The 19,664-nt window shown below is 56.1% G+C and overlaps 5 protein-coding genes across 5 annotated transcripts; 2 read left to right on the top strand and 3 right to left on the bottom strand.

Moving 5' to 3' along the window:
- Window positions 1–188: 188 nt before the first annotated feature.
- Window positions 189–923, top strand: B0T26DRAFT_339848 (uncharacterized protein). Its single transcript, XM_060434473.1, has 2 exons — window positions 189–593; window positions 651–923. Exons 1-2 carry the CDS (start codon window positions 324–326, stop codon window positions 723–725), a joined length of 345 nt encoding a protein of 114 aa, XP_060293878.1. The 5' UTR covers window positions 189–323; the 3' UTR covers window positions 726–923.
- A 4,000-nt stretch (window positions 924–4,923) lies between these two features.
- On the bottom strand, window positions 4,924–6,098 carry B0T26DRAFT_649573 (C2H2 type zinc-finger-domain-containing protein; the record flags this gene model as incomplete). Its single annotated transcript, XM_060438103.1, has 3 exons — window positions 4,924–5,223; window positions 5,275–5,914; window positions 5,977–6,098. 3 exons carry the CDS (start codon window positions 6,096–6,098, stop codon window positions 4,924–4,926), a joined length of 1,062 nt encoding a protein of 353 aa, XP_060293877.1.
- Window positions 6,099–6,428: 330 nt separating this feature from the next.
- On the top strand, window positions 6,429–8,986 carry B0T26DRAFT_803603 (uncharacterized protein). Its single transcript, XM_060447098.1, is given in 3 exon segments — window positions 6,429–7,336; window positions 7,406–8,804; window positions 8,824–8,986. 2 exon segments carry the CDS (start codon window positions 6,871–6,873, stop codon window positions 8,725–8,727), a joined length of 1,788 nt encoding a protein of 595 aa, XP_060293876.1. The 5' UTR covers window positions 6,429–6,870; the 3' UTR covers window positions 8,728–8,804; window positions 8,824–8,986.
- Window positions 8,987–9,623: 637 nt separating this feature from the next.
- B0T26DRAFT_650628 (glycosyltransferase family 31 protein) lies at window positions 9,624–11,318 on the bottom strand (the record flags this gene model as incomplete). The annotated part of the gene is made up of 1 exon (XM_060438197.1): window positions 9,624–11,318. One exon carries the CDS (start codon window positions 11,316–11,318, stop codon window positions 9,624–9,626), a length of 1,695 nt encoding a protein of 564 aa, XP_060293875.1.
- Window positions 11,319–13,755: 2,437 nt separating this feature from the next.
- On the bottom strand, window positions 13,756–17,433 carry B0T26DRAFT_803602 (uncharacterized protein; the record flags this gene model as incomplete). The annotated part of the gene is made up of 1 exon (XM_060447097.1): window positions 13,756–17,433. The coding sequence occupies one exon, from the start codon at window positions 17,431–17,433 to the stop codon at window positions 13,756–13,758; it is 3,678 nt and encodes a 1,225-aa protein (XP_060293874.1).
- Window positions 17,434–19,664: the final 2,231 nt, after the last annotated feature.

The raw sequence follows: 19,664 nt of genomic DNA, 5'->3' as shown, positions 1-19,664 counted from the left end.
CGCGGTCCCGTCGTGCCTATCCCCCATTAACTACAACACCGCAGTGTTGTAATTACGACTGAAACATGAAGTTCTGAAATATCCTCGTTCTTCCAGAAGAGGCATTGTCACCTGTCCATTATTTCTTTTCTCGGCCACTGTTAGTCCTCGTAGCTGCAACACTGTTCCAGATCACTATCTCAGCGCGATGCCACCCAATGCGGCCAACTCGCTTGCTGTGTGTCTCTTCCCGAGCCATCCGGGCCAGGTGAGCATCGTACTATCCCGTAGCCGGCCGGCCTTTCCAAGACTCTTGGATACATAATATGTTAACTCAGTGACCGATGCGTCCCATGATGCCGCACTACCCAATAGAGTTGGCAGTCGGACTTACGATGATCTTTCTCAGCGTCCTTCCTGGGATCCGAGATCCGACAGGTGCCAGATTTTCAAGTCTCAACCCGTCCCTGCATGCATCTTCCGCACTGAACCTGGTGGCCCAAGACAGGTGTGCTGCTCGTGCGGTTCTTGTAAGGTTGCAAATTGCGTATTTATGGACGATATTCACGGCCACCCGATTCAGGGTTCCTGCTGCGTTCGGCCTTTGGTCCGGTGTATGTGTACTGTTTCAGAGGAGAAGAGGAGAAGAGATAGACTGATAAAGAATGTAGCTGGTGTCAACGCCCCCCACATCTTGTTTTCTCGTCACCTACATCTTTCTATTTCCTGGCGGCAAAGGGTTGTAGCGTGCCCCTCGGCAGAGCATGCTAAAAACGAAGTTACCGTCTTCAGGTTTGCCTCGTTGTACGCGACCCACGTGTTTATTGACTTTTGGATACACCTCTGACTCCAAATGTGGGAAAGATCGGCAGACAGCTGCATCGACTTTGTGTGAAGTGGAGAGAGCGGGGGACGGGAAGAGCGGCTGAGCTTGGAGACGGGCCGCTCGTAAGAGCTGGGACGGGCTATGTTCAGGGGAACGTGCTGTACAACGTAACAGCGTACAAAGGGGCTCGCATGCGCACGCCCATTGCTCAGGGGTATGTCCTTCTCGCCCGTATCGGGATCAGGGAGTCGTTGATGGCGTCATGGGGAGAGATAAAGAAACAAGCTGTGGCTTGCAGGCGGCTGCAAACCGGGGTCTAGGTCCGACGATACTCGTATTTCGTACACCAAATTTTCCATGCTCTTCTTATCTCAGCTCGTGAGGGGAAGCAAGCAAGCAATCCAGCCAAGGGTCTGGAAGGGGTAATGTAAGTATAGCCACGGGAGGAGCCTTATCCATCTGGCGCCAAGCAAAAGTATTGGCCGGTACAGATCACGCTATTCGCCTCGCGCGTGGCAGCAAGGATGCACTAAAAACCGCCTTTGGCAGCAGGAGCGTAAAGCGGAGAGTGGGCGGGTCGAGTCGCTTACCTACGGGGTGCGGCTTTTACTATCTTACCTATCACGACAGATCGAGCCGAATCATGGAGTAAGTAAGCTAGTGAGACGCGCCCGGTAGCCCCTATTTCGGGGACCATACGTGGGGTCATGTCCTTGGGACTAATCATGCAGGACCCTGAACTAGGCAATCGACTCGACAGGATCTTGATATAATTAGTTAAGCGACAAGCGGGACATATCAGACAAAAAATAGCAGCGCAGACGAGAGCAATAGACTCTAGGCCTAGTGGCTGCGGCAGAGTAATCCCCGACTCGATAGACAGGCTTCGGGGATGCGGAGCCAAATTGGCTTCTGGTTTACGTTGGGCTGAAAGAGCACAGATTGCGGGTGACGGGAAGACGGGAAGTGATGCCGAAGAGGGTGCAGATTCAGACTGCTAGACTTGACTAGTTCTAGAGTCTACCTAACTACCTAGGTAGTCAGCTCGGTGAGTAGAGTGTGGCGTTAGTCGGTGAGCATGGATGTAGCGAACCCCCACCACCTGCAACTATCCAAACAATGTTGAATAGCTTCACTCAAAATGCACGACTTCAAAATCAAAGGTGTGCCCCACCTTACTCGAATGAGGGGGTGGGACAGGCTGGGCCCCCCAGTTGCAACTTGCAAGAAAGGGTGTGCTGCATACCTACTCAAATTCAATAGTTCGATTCGGCCCCATGTGCCGATTATCCAACGGTCAGACCTGGCAAGGCGTTCGTGACTTCTCTTCCGCGGCCTCCGAGACCCCAGCAATGGGTCAAGCCATCAGAATCAAGTCCATCCCGGCCGAAGATTTGACCGCCCGGCTCGTAGCGAGTGCGAATCCCGTCAGTTGCTGGTTACCTAATTACCTACCTGCCATCAGCGCGGAGCCCTCCCTGGCCACAGTGGCCAGTAATCTTCGCTTGCGACGCTGTCAGCCGGCGAGTAAAAGCTCAAGGTAGGAGTGCAACGCTGGCACGGTGACACCGACTGCGCCGCTGCCACTTCACCGGCTTAACTTCTCACCATCCCCTCTGCTTCGGTATTCCAGAACACGCACCCGCAAAACACCTGCCTGCCACGTGCGGCGGGATGCCGGGGCGAACAATCCGTCCGTCGATGCGCGGACGGATTGATGACTCTCTCCTGGGCCCTGGGGGCCGCCCTCTTGCCATCATTTCGGTGTCAATTAATTTTCGCCCTTCCTTCCAAACCCCCATGACTCCACGCCGCGCCGCACACAATCTCGCGACGCGCCGCTAGGTGGCATGACATTCCCTTCTCGAACGGTTTAGCTTCTGCGCGGAGCCCGGTAACCGGTCAATAGCTGCGTGTGATATGGGTTCTGGGCCCCAGCCACGGCATACTCGGGTCTGAATGCGAGAATCAAAGAGGAAGGCCGCCAAGGTGTGCGTCTCAACACCTCGTGTTCACCGCTTGAGCCCAATTTCTCTTCCATCGGCTGCGCCCTGTCATTGTCGCTTGGAACAAGTGTTGCCGACTTCTGCCTCGTATAGTCATGGATCTGGCCGCCAATGGCCGTTGATTGCTCGCCCGTTCAGGAACGAACCCAGGATGTCGAACGTCTGGACTGGAGAAGGCCACGCAACTTGGCCACGCGGATTCAATCTGAAAACTCCAACGTCGGTTAGCGGAAAGAAGACGGGTGCCTGAATGTCCAGTCTCGTGCCAATTTGGCGCAGCTCCAGGTTCTGTCTCGTCTCTCGGGCATTTGCAGGCCCCGACTCGTGGTCGGCAAAAGTCCGCACATCGCCGCCAAATCTGCGAGCTCCCAAATCTGCTGCAAGAAAATACGAGACAGGGTAACAAGAAACTTACTTACTAGACATGATCATGTCATGGGTGGCTGCTGCGCTGGTCTTGCTGGGAGCTTGAGACTCAAAAAAGTGGCTTCAACCCTTCGATGTCTTGGACCCTCGCGAGTGAAAGTGATAGATTGGCTGGCCTCAAAGTGCAAATGACGTCGGGCTCTAATTTAGCGAATGCGGCTACAAACAACTTTGACAGCTGTCACTTTGTTTCACTACTTGTATTTAGGCACCTTCCGTCCCGAACAAGCGACAAGCGAGCGATAGGCGAGTCGCGCGACGTTTGGCACTAGCCAGGGGGAGCCAAACCCTCCGGATGCGACAGTAATATACTGACATCTGTCTCTATTTCAGAGTCACTTCGCTCATCCCGGTGCGCCGGGTCGGTACGCACTCTGACAGTTTGATAGTTTTCTCCTATGTGGGTGTTGCAAAAATGCCCGTCGAGCAAAAAACAGCAACCTACAGCGCCGATCGCGCCCATCAATGCCGTGGCCAGAAGGTAATACTGCAAAAATCCCGAACCACCATATATGGCGATCTTGGTATCGGTTACACCTTCGTCCCTTTTAGCCGAGCGAGCAAAACCGGGTATTTTTTTCCCGTCTGACATCCCCTTTGACGTTCGCCAGCCGGTCGTGCATGAAACGGGAAACGCAGGACGCAGGACGCATAACCTATGCCGCGACACCATCACAGCGTTGTGGGTAAGGCAATTACCAATCACCTGGGTTTTCTAGAGCTTTGTTCTAGAACCACTGTGCAGGCCAAGAAAAGGAGACTCCCGTGGTGCTGCCAGCGCTTACCCATATGATCTCCGCGATTGGTGGGAAAACTTGCTCATCGAAGAGAGCGGCCCATGGATGAATGTAGGTTGTGCCTAATTGAGCCGTTTGCGGGTTAGACATGATGATGGCTGTGCCTGCTGGGAAAACCAGGCTGCAGTTGGAACGAGAATATCTGGCGGAATTGCCAGAATAAGAAACAATGCGTGTAATTATTCGTCCGATATGATAGATCGGATGTTAAGCCTGCGATTTCTGGCAAGATGGGCCAAATAACACGACAACTAGGCCGGGTTCGCGCCCAATAAGACATACAATTCCGGTTCTGAGAAGTTGGATCTAGGGCCAAAAGATGCCGAGTACCAACTTTCATAGCTCACATCGTAACTTTGGCACATACGGGTAACAACACGGCATGGTCTGGTTTTTCCTGACTGTCCATAATCCCAGAGAGAATTTGATCAAAGCGCTTTACATTTCGAAACCCTAAACGATGCGCAGCCCTGGGCCTCAGAGCAACTGCGAAGAGACAGGTAAGGAAAGTGATCAGGAGCACGAGAATGGAAACAGAATAGAATAACGAAACGGCCAGATGGTATAGACAATGCTGAAGACGAGGGCCTCGGAATAGTTTATTATCTGGCTCATGTGTAGTGGCTGATAGAGAAGCGCTCTCTGTTCAGAGGATTCGGGGTTATTTGATCGTTTCAGTCCTCGCTTCGAGTCCTACTAGTTGCGGTTGTGGTTAGGTTCTATTGAACTCCTAGTTACCGTTGTGTCGATTAATCACTTTCCAACAGCGATTCGCGAAAGCAGGCATCACAGTTTCGGTTTCACGTACTCCTCCAATGAAAGATATACATACTTCCAGGGTATTGCACGGGGATTGTTTCTATACCGGCGGTCCCCGAGTAACCACAGACTAACCATTCCTGGGCCCGGGAACATCATTCTTGAAGTGCTTCATGAGCGTCTGGTTCCCAAGCATCTCAACCCGCCTCAGGTACCGTGTCTGGGCACGCCGCGCCGTGGCCGTCTCTCGCTTCTTCGCGGCAATTATGGATCGCTGCTCTGGTGCCGAGAACCGACTCATCATGGTCTGGTCAGACAGACTGAGCGCCCCCAAGCCCTTGACCAGGGCGAGGTCGCGCTTTTGATTCTTTGTAAGCTGACCCGAAGGGGCAGCTGCGTCGGAATCCGACTTGGACTCTTGCTTTTGCGCCTCCGGCAGGGGAGCCGAAGTTAATTGAGCAGAATTCTGTTGCGCATTCACTCGAGACGACTTCTGGCGGTGTTGTGAAGCGCTTGCAGTGGATCGGTTGGTGATGATTCTGCCCGAAGGCAAACGGGTCGAACCGTCGTCAGACTGAAGAATTTGAACATTAGAGGTTCGCGATGCAGACTCTCCCTCTCCCTCCTCCCCCGAGCCGTCGCCATTTCCATCGCTAAAGTCGTAAAAGTCCAAATATTCAGAGTCGTCCGACGTAATGTCGATTATGCAATGCCGTTTGCCCAGCATATGGTGCTGTGCGGCTTCTGCCGTGCTTCGCTGCGAGTGACAAAAAAGACACTCGTGATAAGAAAAGATTATGAGGTGAAGGTATTGCATCAGGGTCTCCAGGTCAACAGCAAGATGGCCGATATCTGGGACAAATAGTCCATGCGCCTTCCGCATGTGGGCCATGTTGTCGTCGAATGCCGCCGCTTCCTCGTTGCAGAATAGACACTGTTCGGCGACAAATTCGGGGCTAGCCTCTTCAGCGACATCATCTTCGGCAGATTCGTCTGAAGAGAGATCGGCTTCGTCTGAACAAGAGTCCAATTTTATTGAAGCGCTCTTCTGGATTACTTCTTGAGCAGCAGTGGGGTCAAGGGGGCTTAGCCCAACGACGCGTCTCCTAACGTTCTCAACGCTGTGAAGGGACATTAGTGGGCGTCCAACCGCAACCTGCCAATGCACCCGCGTTAAACTCACTGCACAGGGCTTTTGGCATGACTCCGGCGCAGTTCGGCAGTATCAAATGAGACATTACAGGTGTTGCAAAAGTTTGACGATATTTTGAGAGTAGACGAAATCGTCGGCGGAGGGGTATTCATGATGCGTGGGTGTGGCAAGTGGGGGTGATGCGGGCTTATCAGAGTACCTAAAAAGGAAGTTCTGTTTAATAACCTGGACGGAAGTAAAAAATGGTCGCTGGTTTTTGTGTATCTGGTTTATTGGGAGCACACTTGACCTGAGCTATATACACGATATAGAAGGCCCCCTCGGTAATTGTGACTGCACCTCCAGCTACACAGCGAATTGAAGGTGCAGAAAGCCTGACGCTCCTCAAGCGATGGACGGTTAAATCCAGTGAGTCACGGCTTTTGGGGCCGTCGGCGGCCTGACTGTCGGCGATCCGCTCCAAAACCGACTGAATGCGGGGTGTGGAGCTGGAGATGGCGTGTTAATATGGGGCAGCCACTGTCGCCACAGGCTATCGAGCTCAGCCACGAAATGACATCAGCGATGATGCAGAAGGTCCCCCCCCAGACACACTCGCAACAGATGGCGGCTGCGACGGAGAGATGCCAAGTTGGCTAAGCCACTCAAACCGTCCACAGCAGCCACGGACGCGTGTGCAGGAAACGGAATCTTGCGTTGGCATCAATGTCAAACCCGTAGGACGACCTGAAATCCGAAACAAGAAAAGAAGAAAAAAGGCCAACCGCCGGCCCAATTCTCGCCATTTGTTCTCCTCTCCCTTACCCCGACCTTAGCAGCAATCTTTCCCAGAACCTCAGCTACCTTATTTCCCGCCCCACACCATTTCCCCCCGTATCATCATTTCTCTCGACAGTCTTCCACATCAAGCAGGTCAATCACATAATGAGCGACATTAACAGCAAGCAGCCGGTCAATCCGGCTGTCGCCCAGCAAGAACAATTCTTTCCACCCCCGCCGGGTCCGCCGCCTCCAGCAGCAGCGCACCCGCCTCTCGCAGCAGCGCACCACTCTCCGCAGGCCCCTCCTCATCCTCCTCGACCTCAAGTCCCTCACCACCCAGACGAGACCCCGATCCCCGAATATGACATCCCTCTGTATGACCCCGCGCAGGCCAACGATATCTACGGTGCCACGCCGATCGGCGAGCATCCGCCGCCATTCCCCTCGCCAGGCAACGGCGGTACTGGCACCCCCAAGGCAAGCTGGGGCAGCAAGCTTTCCGGCTGGGGCTCCAAAGCAGCCGCCCCGCTCAACGCCCTGGCCAACAAAATCGGAGCAGAGGCGTTTCTGCCCACGACGCTGGACAAGGAGGCCGAAAAGGCAGCGCGGATATTGAAGAGCTTTTGCAGTACGTCGACCAGTGTTTGTCGCTGATGCACGGAATTTCCCATGCTAACCATTTCCCCCCCACAAACAGAAGATGGCATCTACAGCGATGCTGCGCCGCCAACACCCCCCGCCCAGACGACGGGCCCGACCGAACCCCCCACCACCTCGTACCCCTCGCCGCCCACCACTGCGACCGAGAAGGCCAGCAGCGACGTGGCCAAGGGCAAGAAGCCGCGCGTGCTCCTGACGATTCCCTCCAAGGTGATCGCGCGCGCGCAGGGCCTGGCCATTTTCACGACGGTGCGCGCGGGGTTCCACGTGGCGGGCGCTAGCGGCTCTGGCATCCTCGTGGCGCGGCTGCCGGACGGGAGCTGGTCGCCGCCGAGCGGCATCCAGGTGCACAGCATCGGGGCGGGCCTCGTCATTGGGCTAGATATCTACGACTGCGTCGTCGTGATCAACTCGCGGGAGGCGCTCGAGGCCTTCACGTCGACGCGCATGAGCCTGGGCTCGGACTTGGCTGTCACAGCTGGACCGTGGGGCGCTGGCGGGGCTTTGGACTGGGGCGTCCCGCAGAAGAGCAAGACAGCCGCAGCGGGCGGCGGCGTGGCCACCGCTGACGGCAGCAGCAGCAAGGAAAACCCAACCGTCTTCGCTCAGCCGCCTACCCAGCCCGAGGTCACGACAGGCCTAAACACAGCTCCCGCACCGATCGTGTCAAGTTCTGATCCCACACGCCCCGCCGGGTCGACCGAGGGGAGCAAGCTCCGCAAGCCGAGCCCGTTCCGCGAGGCGCTCAAGAAGCCCGTGTACAGCTACGTCAAGTCGCGCGGCTTCTACGCAGGCGTCCAGATCGACGGTACGGTGGTGACGGAGCGCAAGGAGGCCAACGCGGCCTTCTACGGCGCGCCCGTCTCGGTCGCTAACATCCTCAAGGGCGAGATCCCCGCCAGCAGCCCGGCTGGCGCGTGGCCCGCCGCCACGAGAGGCCTATACGATGTGCTGAAGGGCGCCGAGGGTTGGCACGGCCAGTCCGGCTACGCAGGCCAGCACGCACCGGGCGTGAATGTTGGTCCTGGCGTGGCCACGGGGCCCGGCGTGGTGGGAGCTTCCGGGGTTTCCGGAGCCACCGCTGGCATGCGAGACCTGCACGTCGGCGGCGGCGGCGGCAGCAGCAGCAGCAGCAGCAGCAATGCCGGGCCTTCGGCTACGCATGACACCGCACCGCCGTCCGCGGCAGCCAACGCCAAGGCCGCCGAAGCCGCCACCGAGGCAGCCCATGCGGAACCGTTCAATACCGCGCCTCCGGCATACTCTGAGCCGATGCACGGAGGGGACCTGCCGCCCGCCTATGTCGATGATGGGGTGCCCCGCCCGGGCAACCCAGACTCTAAGACTGGGCAGCACTGAGGAAGCGCGTTGGCCGGATCACGAACGAGATGTTGGGTAGTAGAAGCAGGGCAGATTGGTAGAAGCAGGGCAGATTGGTAGAAGCAGGGCAGATTGGCATTAGCAGGCGTTTTCGACAGTTTCGGGAGCAACGGCAGTGACGAGGGAGATGAGACCCCTATGACAGGATAGCATTAATACTCTCGATCGAGTGGTAGGAAATTGATTAGAGACACGATGACATTGCGATAGCTCTGAACAAAACACATTGTTAAGCTTGCCCCGTTTGCAGACTTGCCCTTTGCCAACGATATTGTGACTACGTACGGAGTAGCGGCTACCTTGGTAGTGGTCGACTTGCCACACCTAGTCATTGTACACGCATTTTCTCCGTTGTTGGAAAGGTCTTCTACTGGCAGTCGTCTTGCTCTGCAGAGCACTTCTAGAGAACAATGTCCTAAACTAACCCATCCCGATCGTTCCTAACCTACCATATGACGGTGCCAAATTCCGGGAGTAATACAACCAATGACAATACAAACAGACAGCCTTGTATATGCCTCCAATTTGCGCCCAATCCTGTGGTTCTTTCTTGCCTTCGCCCAAGTTTCTTTCCGCCACACAGTTGTCGACATTGTTAGCAACTGTCGAGAAAAGGGGTTAGACAGTGGCCGTGTAGCGACCAAACGAGATGGGTAGTCATGTGAATACAAGGGGATTGAAACGATAATACGCCTAAGTAACCCATGCCTCTAAGAGCGAAGCAAACCAGCGCCAACTGGCAGTGATTAGTTAGACACAATGGATTGTACCAATTGGCAACATTACGGGCGATCGGGAAATAAGATCAATAGTGCCGCTTCAGACGAAATAGCAGAAAACCTCGAACGGAAAGCGTGCTGAACATAGCTGTCCCGTCACTCCGGTTTCCCTTCTGGTAACCAAATGAGCTCAACAAGACCGTCTAGGGTGCTCATGGCGGAGCCGTCGGGCATCTTCCAGCGCCAGTCGTCGTGCTTCCGCACGTAGATCTGGCTGACGGTGCCGTCGTCGTTGAGCGTCGCTTCCTGCAGGTCCCACGAGATCTTGCGGCCCGTCCGATGCAGGGAATCCCGCTGGGGGCCGAGCATATAATCTAGATTCCAGCCCTTATCCTGTGGCGCAGGGCTAAACGTGCGCTCGAACTGGTTGAGATCAAAGTCGATGCCCCGCGGGTAGTAGGCCACGCTGAAGCTGTTGGAGATGATGAAGTTGTCGGCCGTCTGGAACCTCTGCAGAGTGCAGTCCTCGCCGCACACGTGTGCGACCTTGGTGTAGTGCCAGGGGTGTGCGATGTGCCAGCCGCCGCCGCGGTAGTGGTGCAGCGAGAGCGGCTTGATGCCCGACTCGTAAAAGCCTGACGGGTCACCGTACAGATCGATCTGCCACAGGTCCCACAGCGTCGTGAGCTTCGTGTTCGAGTTCTCGTAGATGCACTTGCGCAGCAGGATGTCTCCCTGCGGTCCCCAGCCCGAGTTGGACTGGCGGATCTTTTCCTGCGTGCGGCACGAGTCGTACTTTTCCGCCACCACCTTGGCCATGGGAACGCTGAGAAATACCCCGGCGCCGCCGAAGGCCTGGGTTCCGTGACGGGCGACGTTGTTGATATCTTCGGAAAGCGTGCCGATATACATGGGCGCCTCGTGGTTGTACTGCTCGAATCTCTCGGCCAGCGCATGGAAAGAGGGGAAGAAGGTGTCGTCGTCGCAGGTGACGAGCCATTTCTTGTTCTTTCGCTCGGGGTGATTATACAACGTGGGCACCAGTGTCAGGTAGCGCACCGCCATCTCCAAGGTTGCATCCGACTTGTACACATCCACGTCGATGCCCTCCTTGCGCAGCTGGGCGTCGGCATCTTCCAAGTCGGCGTCAGATGCGTCAAGCAGCATCAAGATCAGCTTCCCCCCGTTCGAGGTGCCATTGCCATCTGTCAGCCAGTACGTCCACTCGTTGACCGGACTTGTTTTTGGGTCCGTGAATCGCTTGTAGGTGGTGGACACGCCGAACATGAAGTCGGATGCCTTGGCCGTAGCCGGGAAGGGGGACCGCGGGACGGGCGCTACCAACGGCTCCGGACATGTCTCAGCCTGGTATTGCTTGTTGATGTCCACCACCTTGGCCTGCTCGGGCAAGAACTTTTGCTCTAGCCTCGTTATGGACTTCCTGGGAATGTCTTTACGCTCCACCTGCACATATCTCTTCGTGTATTCGAACACCTCTTGCATCTTGTACTTCTCCTGCCACTTTCTGAGCCGTCCCATGTCGTAGTCGCAAGTCATGTCGTGCGATGAATTGGAAGTTGTCGAAGGGGGAGAAAGGGCCGGTTGACTGCTGTCCTGCTCGACCGGTGCGCTCCAGTCGGCCCCCAATCCCCCGTCGTAGTAATTCCCCAACGGCCGCTGGGAAGATATTGCTTCTTTGGCCGAGGCCGCCGACTTCGCGATGGCTTTCCGGACATCGATTGTATCGGAACGCAGGAGTAGCGCACACATGATGAAGATGCAAGCTGTAAGCGCAAGGGCCTTCGCCAACGGGTTCCGCGCGCTAAAGCATCGATGGTTTAGCGCCGGCATTGCGGACGCCATCCCCATCTCTCCGGTCCCCTTTTCCCCTATTTTGATGGTTTGACCAAGACAATGGGATGCTGTCACGTCTGGATGGCCTCCACGACCAAACTTCAACAACGGCTGGGTTGAGTGCGAGGAGGGCGTAGTCGGTAGTTGAGGAACCAGCCTCGACAAAAGCTCGAGAGCGAAATTTCGATAGCTAGGAAGGGAAATGCAGAGAGTTTGCAAAGCCAGCCAAGATCGATCTCTGCAAGGGCTCGGCAAGGGCTAGAGGAGTGGCGACGAGAGTTGAGGATAGAGCGAGCGGGATGGCCAAAAGACAGAGCAAGAGAGGGTGCGAGAGTACAAAGGCAAGGCGAGGAACTACGATTCAAGGTCGCAGGCTTAAGAAGGAGGGGAGCACGAGGGTTGACGGCAGCAGCCACCGAGCCTAATTCACAGGCCCAGAAGCAGGTACCCGCGAGGCGTGGATGGGAGAACCGCGCTGCAGGACCATGCCATGGAAGCCATTACATCACGGGGAAACAGTCTTGCAGAATAAGAAACCCACTGGGATGTTGAATGGAGATTGTGCGGAGAGAGAAGAAGCCAGTGCATATCAGAAACTCATGTCCAGTTGCTTGCAGCACCCTTCGTGCAGGACTTTAGGACTGATCTTGGGCGAGGAGGAGGACGCGAGTTCGGGAAGGAACAGCCTGACAGAACCGAACATAAACCATGTGTCACCGTGTTGGGAAGGACAGCCCGGCAAAACTCAATATGGTTGACATGGCTCGCACATTGCCGGACCCAGGTCTCAGTCGCGCCTCCACCATCATCAGCCAGGTCCACCTCTTCAAGCACATCGTCTCTGAGAATCGATATGACAACCACGTCTTGATCTCCCCATTATCGAAGTTCGCGGAGTTGATGGAACACCTTGCGTGGTCGGAAAAGGAGGCCGTAAACATAGACTCCGATGAAGCGTTGAACCTTCCACGTCTCTTCAACCCTGTGTTTTGTGTTTGGATATCGGACAGTTCCCGAGTTCAAGTCGTATCAGAAGGCAGGAGGCTATTGGACGACCCCAAGTATGTAGGTATTAGGCAGGTGTTGGAAGGTTCCGGAGATTCTGTCTGTAGCCGTGGCAAACTGGGAAGGCGCATTCGACTTGCCGACTCGGACGCTTCCAGACTGCCCCCCGGGAAGACAGCACCTTCCCTAGGGTGGATCTTGTACCTGCATCAAAGGCCCACCTAGGGTCCAGACCTTTTGTGACGTGACACTCGTGCTCTTTGGAGCTCCAATTTGCAGTCTCCACCTAGCATTACGAGATATCTCGCGCTTCGCGAGACGAACTTTGTCCAACCCGCCTCTTCTGCATGGCTTTTAAACTTGGGGGCTTTACGCCGAAGAAGCAGTGGCATCCCGACTCCTAGAATCCCGAAACCCTGGAAGAATAAAGTTATCGCGGGATATATATCTATATATCCAGCGAAATTTTTGACTGTGGTCCCATGAAGTATCAAGCGCCTTTGGCGTTTGGGGCCAGTCACTTCTGGCTAACCATGAGCGCCTGCCACCTGTGGCTATCCGCTGCTCTCGATTGGAAATATGGCCCTTGAGAAATCGGCCCCGACTTGCAAGGACACGCACTCGAATCTCGAAGCTAAACCCACTTTTTGCATCGACCAAGAGACAATCCCATTTGCAGATCAACTCAAGATAATCGCAACAAAAAACTCTGCACATCTCCGACTTTCCGAGTCACGATTGATTTGGTGCCGTCCAGTTTCCGCTGCTAGTTGTATGTATTTTTTCTCTTTCTGTCTGAACTCTTGCCCCTTTCTGCCCCTACCAATCGAAATGCGGATGCCAAATTGCCAGACCAATTGAGCACCGTGTGAACGAGTCTCAAGGCTAGTCACCCAGTGTCTGAGACAGGTGTACGGAGAGTCCTTGTGCGTCCTGCCAATACCTTTGACATTGCACCCGTAGTCTTGGTCTTAATTACCTGCCCTCTGTGCCTTCCATTTTCCGTTTGCAGTTAGGTTTCTCACCAGCCTAATTTCTGCACATTGGTATTCGCCGAAGGCCCGAAATGGAAACCTCCGACCGAGATGACAATGCTTCAACCCGAAGCTTCTGTTGTGTTCTAAATGCGGTACGCGACTGATGTCGTTGTTTCTTACAGCTCAGCACGCACGTACTAAACTCGCCCGTTACTCAAAAGGCAATGAAAAGGGGCTGATGACAGACAACCCGAGGAAATTGTGACGCCAGTAAAAGAGGCACCAAAAGGAACCCCAAAAAATCTAAAAGGAGAATTCGAGGCCGTGGGGGTATTATCTCAACACCACCAACCATCATCCAGTTTGCATGTCGTGAGGTATCCGGTGCTTCAAACGGTCCATTCCATGGCAAACCCAACACGAGTCCAGAAACCACTGCCACCTTGCCAAACTTACAACATGCTATACCCCGTCAACTCTCCATCTTGCCACTTCTCCCACAAGCCCATCGGCAACGGGGGGGTCGCAACTTTGCTGTTGTCGTCCTCGCCGTGATGGCTCTCTTGCTTTGGCACGGCTTTGTCGGCTCTCTCCTTCCAGATATCGTCAAAGATGCTGCGCATCTCGACCAGCACGACACGGGTCTCGCCGCCCGTCACATCGATCAGGAAAAGGAGACCCGCAATCTGAACGGTCCGTGTCCCGGGCCGTTGCGCAATCTGACGGAACAAATCCTCCGGCGCCATTCGCGCTGCAGTCCCTTCGTCAAGGCCGTATGCCCACATCAGGGGCTTCATCCACGGCATGCGCTCGTCGCTGGCCACCTGCGTTTGCCGTGCTGCTCGCCGGTGCACCGCCCTAGACTCGGAGCAGTTCACGCACGCTAGCACCGGGGCGTCGCCGCCACGGTCTGCGTCGCCGTTTGCAGCGAATCGTGTCGTGGCAGCAGTAGATCGCTCTGATCGCCGCCGCTTCCGTGCTGGTGGAGAGGGAGGGGCGCCTTCACGGCCGGCCTCGGCATCAACATCTCCGCTCCAATATTCTTCATAAATTGCTGGGACAGACACGGTGTCGCTGCCCAAGAACTCTGCCTCGCCCCGCGGCTCGTGCCTCCTCGCGCGGACATGCGCAATGGCCTCGCCGATACGCAGTAACAGGACTGCGCTCCCGGACTTGTCGGCCATCGCCGTGCGCCGCAGGCCGTCCAGCTCGTCGTGGGTGCGGTCGTAATTGAACATGCTTCGCGAGTTCACGCCCGCTGACCGTGGACCGGCGCCATTTTTGTCCACGCCCCAAATGTTTCTTCCCAGGCGCTCAGCCGCTTCACGCGCAACAGCTGCCGACTTGTTCAACGCACCAATCATGACCGAGCGCGCTTTACTCGCCAGTGTGTTATCAAATGCTGACGCCAACGAAGCCGGTGGGAAGGGGCTGCCGCTGCGCGCGCTCATTGACGAACGCGCCTCGACGCGCGTCGAGCATGGAGTCGACGACGAGCGTGCTGGTGACGAGCGTGCCGGCGAGGATAGTCCCGGAAGCCCCGACATTGCTGCTTCTAGTTGCCGGTGTGCTACCACCAGCGTGTCGTCAAAGGACCACCAGCTGTGTCCTCGCAACTGCCGGTCATGTGCGGAGTAGCTGCGAGCCCTCGCTTCTCCAAGCAAGCTTCCGAAATGCACCTCGAGCCGCTTCAGCTCTGGCGTCGACACGCCGATATGGCGCTGCAGCGCGTCGATGCTCTTTTTTACGGTGGCCGCGGCAGCCCGGCGGGCGGCGTTTCTGCCCCAGATGTTCTCTTCTCGCCGTGCCGCCGCCAGATAGCGCAGAAGCAAGAACCCTTTAACATCGGCAGGTAGGTTGCGGAACACATCAGCCGGGGATCGCTGCACGGGCACTGGGTTCATGCGAGCCCTCTCTCCAGCGGCCTCGGCAGCAGTCGCCGCTGCCAACGACGGGGCCGGCCGCTGCTGCTGCCTTGCCTCTTCCCCCTTCTTTCTTTTCACGCCTCTCTCGGCAGCAGCAGAAGCAGCAACAGGAACGGACTTCACCGCGGTCTCGTACTCGAAGTCCTTGAGCGCCCTGCGCAGCTCCTCCTCGATGTCCACCACGTCATGACTCCTGCTGGCCGCGAATGTCACCGTGTCCCGCCACATCTGCTCGAGCTGCCGTCCCATGGCCCGCAGGTCCCGCAGCACGCCATCGCCGCCCAGCGTCTCCACGGCATCCAGCGCGCTGTGCTGGATGCGCAGCCACCGCGCGCAGTCGTCGCGGAAGCACCTCTCGCAGTAGATGTGTCCCGGGTGTGGCGGCCAGCGCGGCCGCTCCGGAGATGTTTCCAGCCGCCGCCCGCGAGGTCGCGGGGCGGGCGGCTCGGGATTTGTGGCAGTAGTGTCCTCGTCGATGGCCTTGCTCCACAACGCCGCGGCTACTATTGACGCCGAGTGCTGCCGCGGCTCCGGCCGGGGGCGCGGGGCGATGCTTTCCCATTGCATCTGCGGGGGCTGAGGTGGTTCTGATACTCGCAATGGAGTCTTTTCAGTCTCTGCCGACACTGCCGACACCCTGTTGTCGGTCTCTTCCTTTCCGGGTGTTTGTGATGCCCTGTTTCCTTTTTGTGCACGCTTGCCGCGTACTTCTGGGCCACCAGCAGGTACCTTCGTCTTTCCCTTCCCAGCCTTGCTACCCCGGGCCGACCGGCGGAGACTCACTGGCGACTCGAGGGGGATGTAGTCATTCGCGCCCAAGACAGATTCGTTCAATGCTAGCGGGGGATCCGGCTCTGGCGGGGATGCCAGCGTCATTCTGCTAAGGGACGATTTACGTAGGGCCCAGTCCCTGTGGCCTGTTCGTTCCGCACTGCGCAGCGGCCCCGCCACGACGTCTGTCGATCGCAGGAGCCTCGACGTCTTGGGGGCGCCCGCGTCTCCGTTCGAAGCCGGCTCGTTCCCGACCGGGATGTCGTACAGCAGCGTCCAGGGGATTGGGTCGATCGGCTTGCGGCTGCTGCGGCCTGGAGGAGAGTCGCTATCTGAGAAGGTAGCCGGCGGAATCGTGTTGATGTCCACTGGGGCAACGGTTGCGCCGGCAGTGGCGCGAGCCGATCCAGGATTGCGGCCGTGCCCGGGCGAGATGTAGTGGAACCCCAGGTCGAGAGGATACGGGTAGGAGGACGAGCCGCTGAAGTCTAGCGACTGTGGAATGGACGACATGTTCTTAAAGTCGACTAGCCCGATAAACTCTTCGGGAACCTCGGGCACGGTGGGGCTGTTGAGCTCTTCAGATGCGGGTCGCAGCGGGCTGAAGTTGGCGTAGTGGGCTCCTGGCGGGCTGAGATGGTAGGGAGGCTCCAGGTCGTCGGGTGACGAGTGTTCGGGCGTCGGGGGCATGACGTCGATTACGATGTTTTCGACATTTTCAGCATTAGGAGCCGCGGATTCCAACGGGATGGGGCCAAGTCTTGTGCCTCTGCGGCGGCCGAGTGTCATCTTAGGCTCGGTTTCCATCACTGGCATGCCGGTATCCTCTTGAATGGGAGCTGGCAGTGCCCTCGCTCGACTGGGCCGAGTGGTCGGCGGCGGTGTAGCCAGGATATCTGCTGGGGCTTCAACCTGTAGCTTGGCCTTCTTCCTCTTCCTGGGCTGGCGTGATGTCGCGCCGAGCCGATTGGTGGGCTGAGTCACGGCACCAGGCGGGCGTTCTGTGGGTGATGTGCCAGCTTGTTCCGATGGCGATGGTTCTTGGTCCGCCACAATAGCAGCTGAGTCCTCCTTTTTTCTCTTTAAACGACTGCGAGACGTAGATGGAAGAGCTTCAGCAGGGAGTGGATGTGACCTCTTTTTCCGTGTTTGTGTCGGCGCCGCCGCGTTTCGTTTCCTCTTGCGCGTTGCGTCGGCTGCCTGCTCAAGAGAAGCATTGTCGCTCCAATTAGATTCGTCTTCTTCGTTTAGGTTGAGCTTTTTCTTTGTCACGCCCTTGCGTTTCTTCCGCCTGAGGATGTCTTGTCGAGACAGCGGTTCTTCCTCGTCCCAATCGTCATCGTCCGGGTGGTACTGCTCCAAAACATCCTCACTAGAGTCGCTCTTGTCGTCCCAGTAGACCCCGTGTTGGTCAAACCAACGGTTGGGCGCCATCTTTGTCTAGTTGCAGCTGGTGTAGGTCAAGGACTAGATCTCCTAGAACGTCTCACCTGGATTAGCTGCACTCATCCTGGCCAGAGTCAAGACGCGGAACAACAGAAGTGTCGGCCGGGGCTGAAGTCTGAGATGGCAAAGAAAAAGAACTAGAAGGAGCGACGTGAGAGAAACTGCTGCCTTGAAGAGATCAAAAGAAGTTGAAGAAAATTGCTCAAGCTGAGAAAAACAAAGGAGGACCTAGAAACTTAAAGTTTTTTCTTGCTGCAAGTCATTCTAATTTGTTTCTTTGTCTACCTACCTGCTTAGCTATCATCCAACTTGATGCCTGTGGGCGGCATGCAGTTACAAGAGGGCTAAGTCATTTCCGGCAACGCACGACACTTCCGCGGTATCCGCTGTCTCTGAACAAAGAATGAAATCTAATGGCCAAACCAAAACAGCAAACAATCGCCACGCGGTGCACTCATGAAGTAGGGTTAACTTTGGAGTCACTCAGCAATACTAATCATTGCTTTGGTATGTCTTTGGAGCTTGGAGGTATCCATTGAATCAAAGGTGCGCTGACTGCCCCCTAGGCCTCTAATTAATAGCAAAGTAATTAGGCAGCTATTGCCAACACGCAACAGTGAGTGTATTAAACCTTTTAACAAACCTTTTATTTAATTTACACTGATTTTCACTCCTTCGATTGTTACTATTGCTCTGTCTGGTAAACGCGCGGCTTGATTTTGGTCAAATATCGCAGGAACAAGAGTCTTTCACCTTCTATTACTTTATTTTATGCTCGTCCACAGTGGATTTCAATTTGATCGTCAAGGAAAACTCACATTTCAACTAGAACAAAACCAAGAAAGTTCAAGCATCACAACAAGCTACCAGTTCTCCCGATAACAAGTCTTGGCTTTTCCCACGCCATCAGTATCTCGCCTGGCTGAATCAGTGCTTGTCGGTCCGGCCAGCACTCACCAGCCCACACACACACCCACACCCACACATATCCTATCCGGCAAAATGCAGCAAGCAACCACCTTCCCCTTCTTCCCACTGGGGGTGGGGGGAATTTCAGGGACAGATGAATTGGCCCAGGCTCAAGACCATGGTATCGGGTACGGACGCACGCGAGAGCGAGCGAGCGAGCGGGCCCCCTTGCTCGCTCGGACTTGGGTTGGGATCCTATTTATTATTCCATCTTCTGCAGAGTGAAGAGAGTGCAGATGACAATCTCTTACCGGAAACCCCATCCCGCCCGCCACCGACCCGACCGTGCCGGACCCAGGTGCTGCGTGCGTGCGTGCGTGCGTGCGTGCGTGCGTGTCCGCTGTTTCGTCTCGCCTGCATTTTCTTTTCTGGTCTTTTCATCGTAATCTGCGTAGCATAGCCTTGGCCGCCTATCCTGTCCGCTTCGGTCTTCGCCAAACGCTGGCACCAGGTCATCGCGTATCCGATTCATCTGAGTGGTGTTGCCGGGATCTATCTGGGTACTTGATTACCTTTCCTACCACAAGTCTCGGAACACATTTCCGCCTGAGAAGGTCGATTCGGTCTGTGATGACGGATAGAGCGAGCAATGTGCAAAATAAGAGGGATGAGTGCAAAGTGCGCACACACCACCACAAGCCAACATAGGCAAAACTCTCCGAACGCTTGCTCGACGATTGATCGGCAAGGGGGTACACACATCTACGTCCACATTCATATCCTGTTCACAACAACAAAATTTCTGGCGACGGCGGAGGGCAATTGGCAGGGGATGAATTCTGGGAGAATTCGCCTCCTCAAACAACACCCAGTCGCCCTGCCGCCATTCACAAAGCCCGCTTCCTGCCCACGGCGGGCAGCGGGTCCTCGGCACAGGGGCGGCAAGGAAAGCTGGCGCTGGCGCTGGTAATGCTGCACGATCCGGCGCGACGGGACGAACAGCTCACTATGGGAATAGATTGGGTCGATGCTTGGCTCTCGGCTAGGGCGCGACGTGACTCGTCGGTTCAGATGCCTGCCTATTGCTGAGCGAAGCGGTGGGTAGGGCCAGCTGTCGGTTTATCTTGGCCTGGATGCTGAACCAGTCATACTAATTAAAACAGATGGGCGGCGGCGCGCGCGCCAAAGGGATGCAGCCAACTACAGTTCCGGGTAGAGAGAGAGAGTATAATGATTGGAGAAGTAACGGTAATTGCCATCCGGTGGAGCACGTCAAGTCCGGCTGCGTGCTGGGCATACGTGTACAAAGC

The sequence above is a fragment of the Lasiosphaeria miniovina genome (assembly GCF_030549165.1).
Source record: "Lasiosphaeria miniovina strain SMH2392-1A chromosome Unknown B0T26scaffold_5, whole genome shotgun sequence".
Taxonomy (NCBI): domain Eukaryota; kingdom Fungi; phylum Ascomycota; class Sordariomycetes; order Sordariales; family Lasiosphaeriaceae; genus Lasiosphaeria; species Lasiosphaeria miniovina.
Note: the sequence above shows the minus strand (reverse complement) of the source record. Positions and strands in the feature narration are given on the sequence as shown.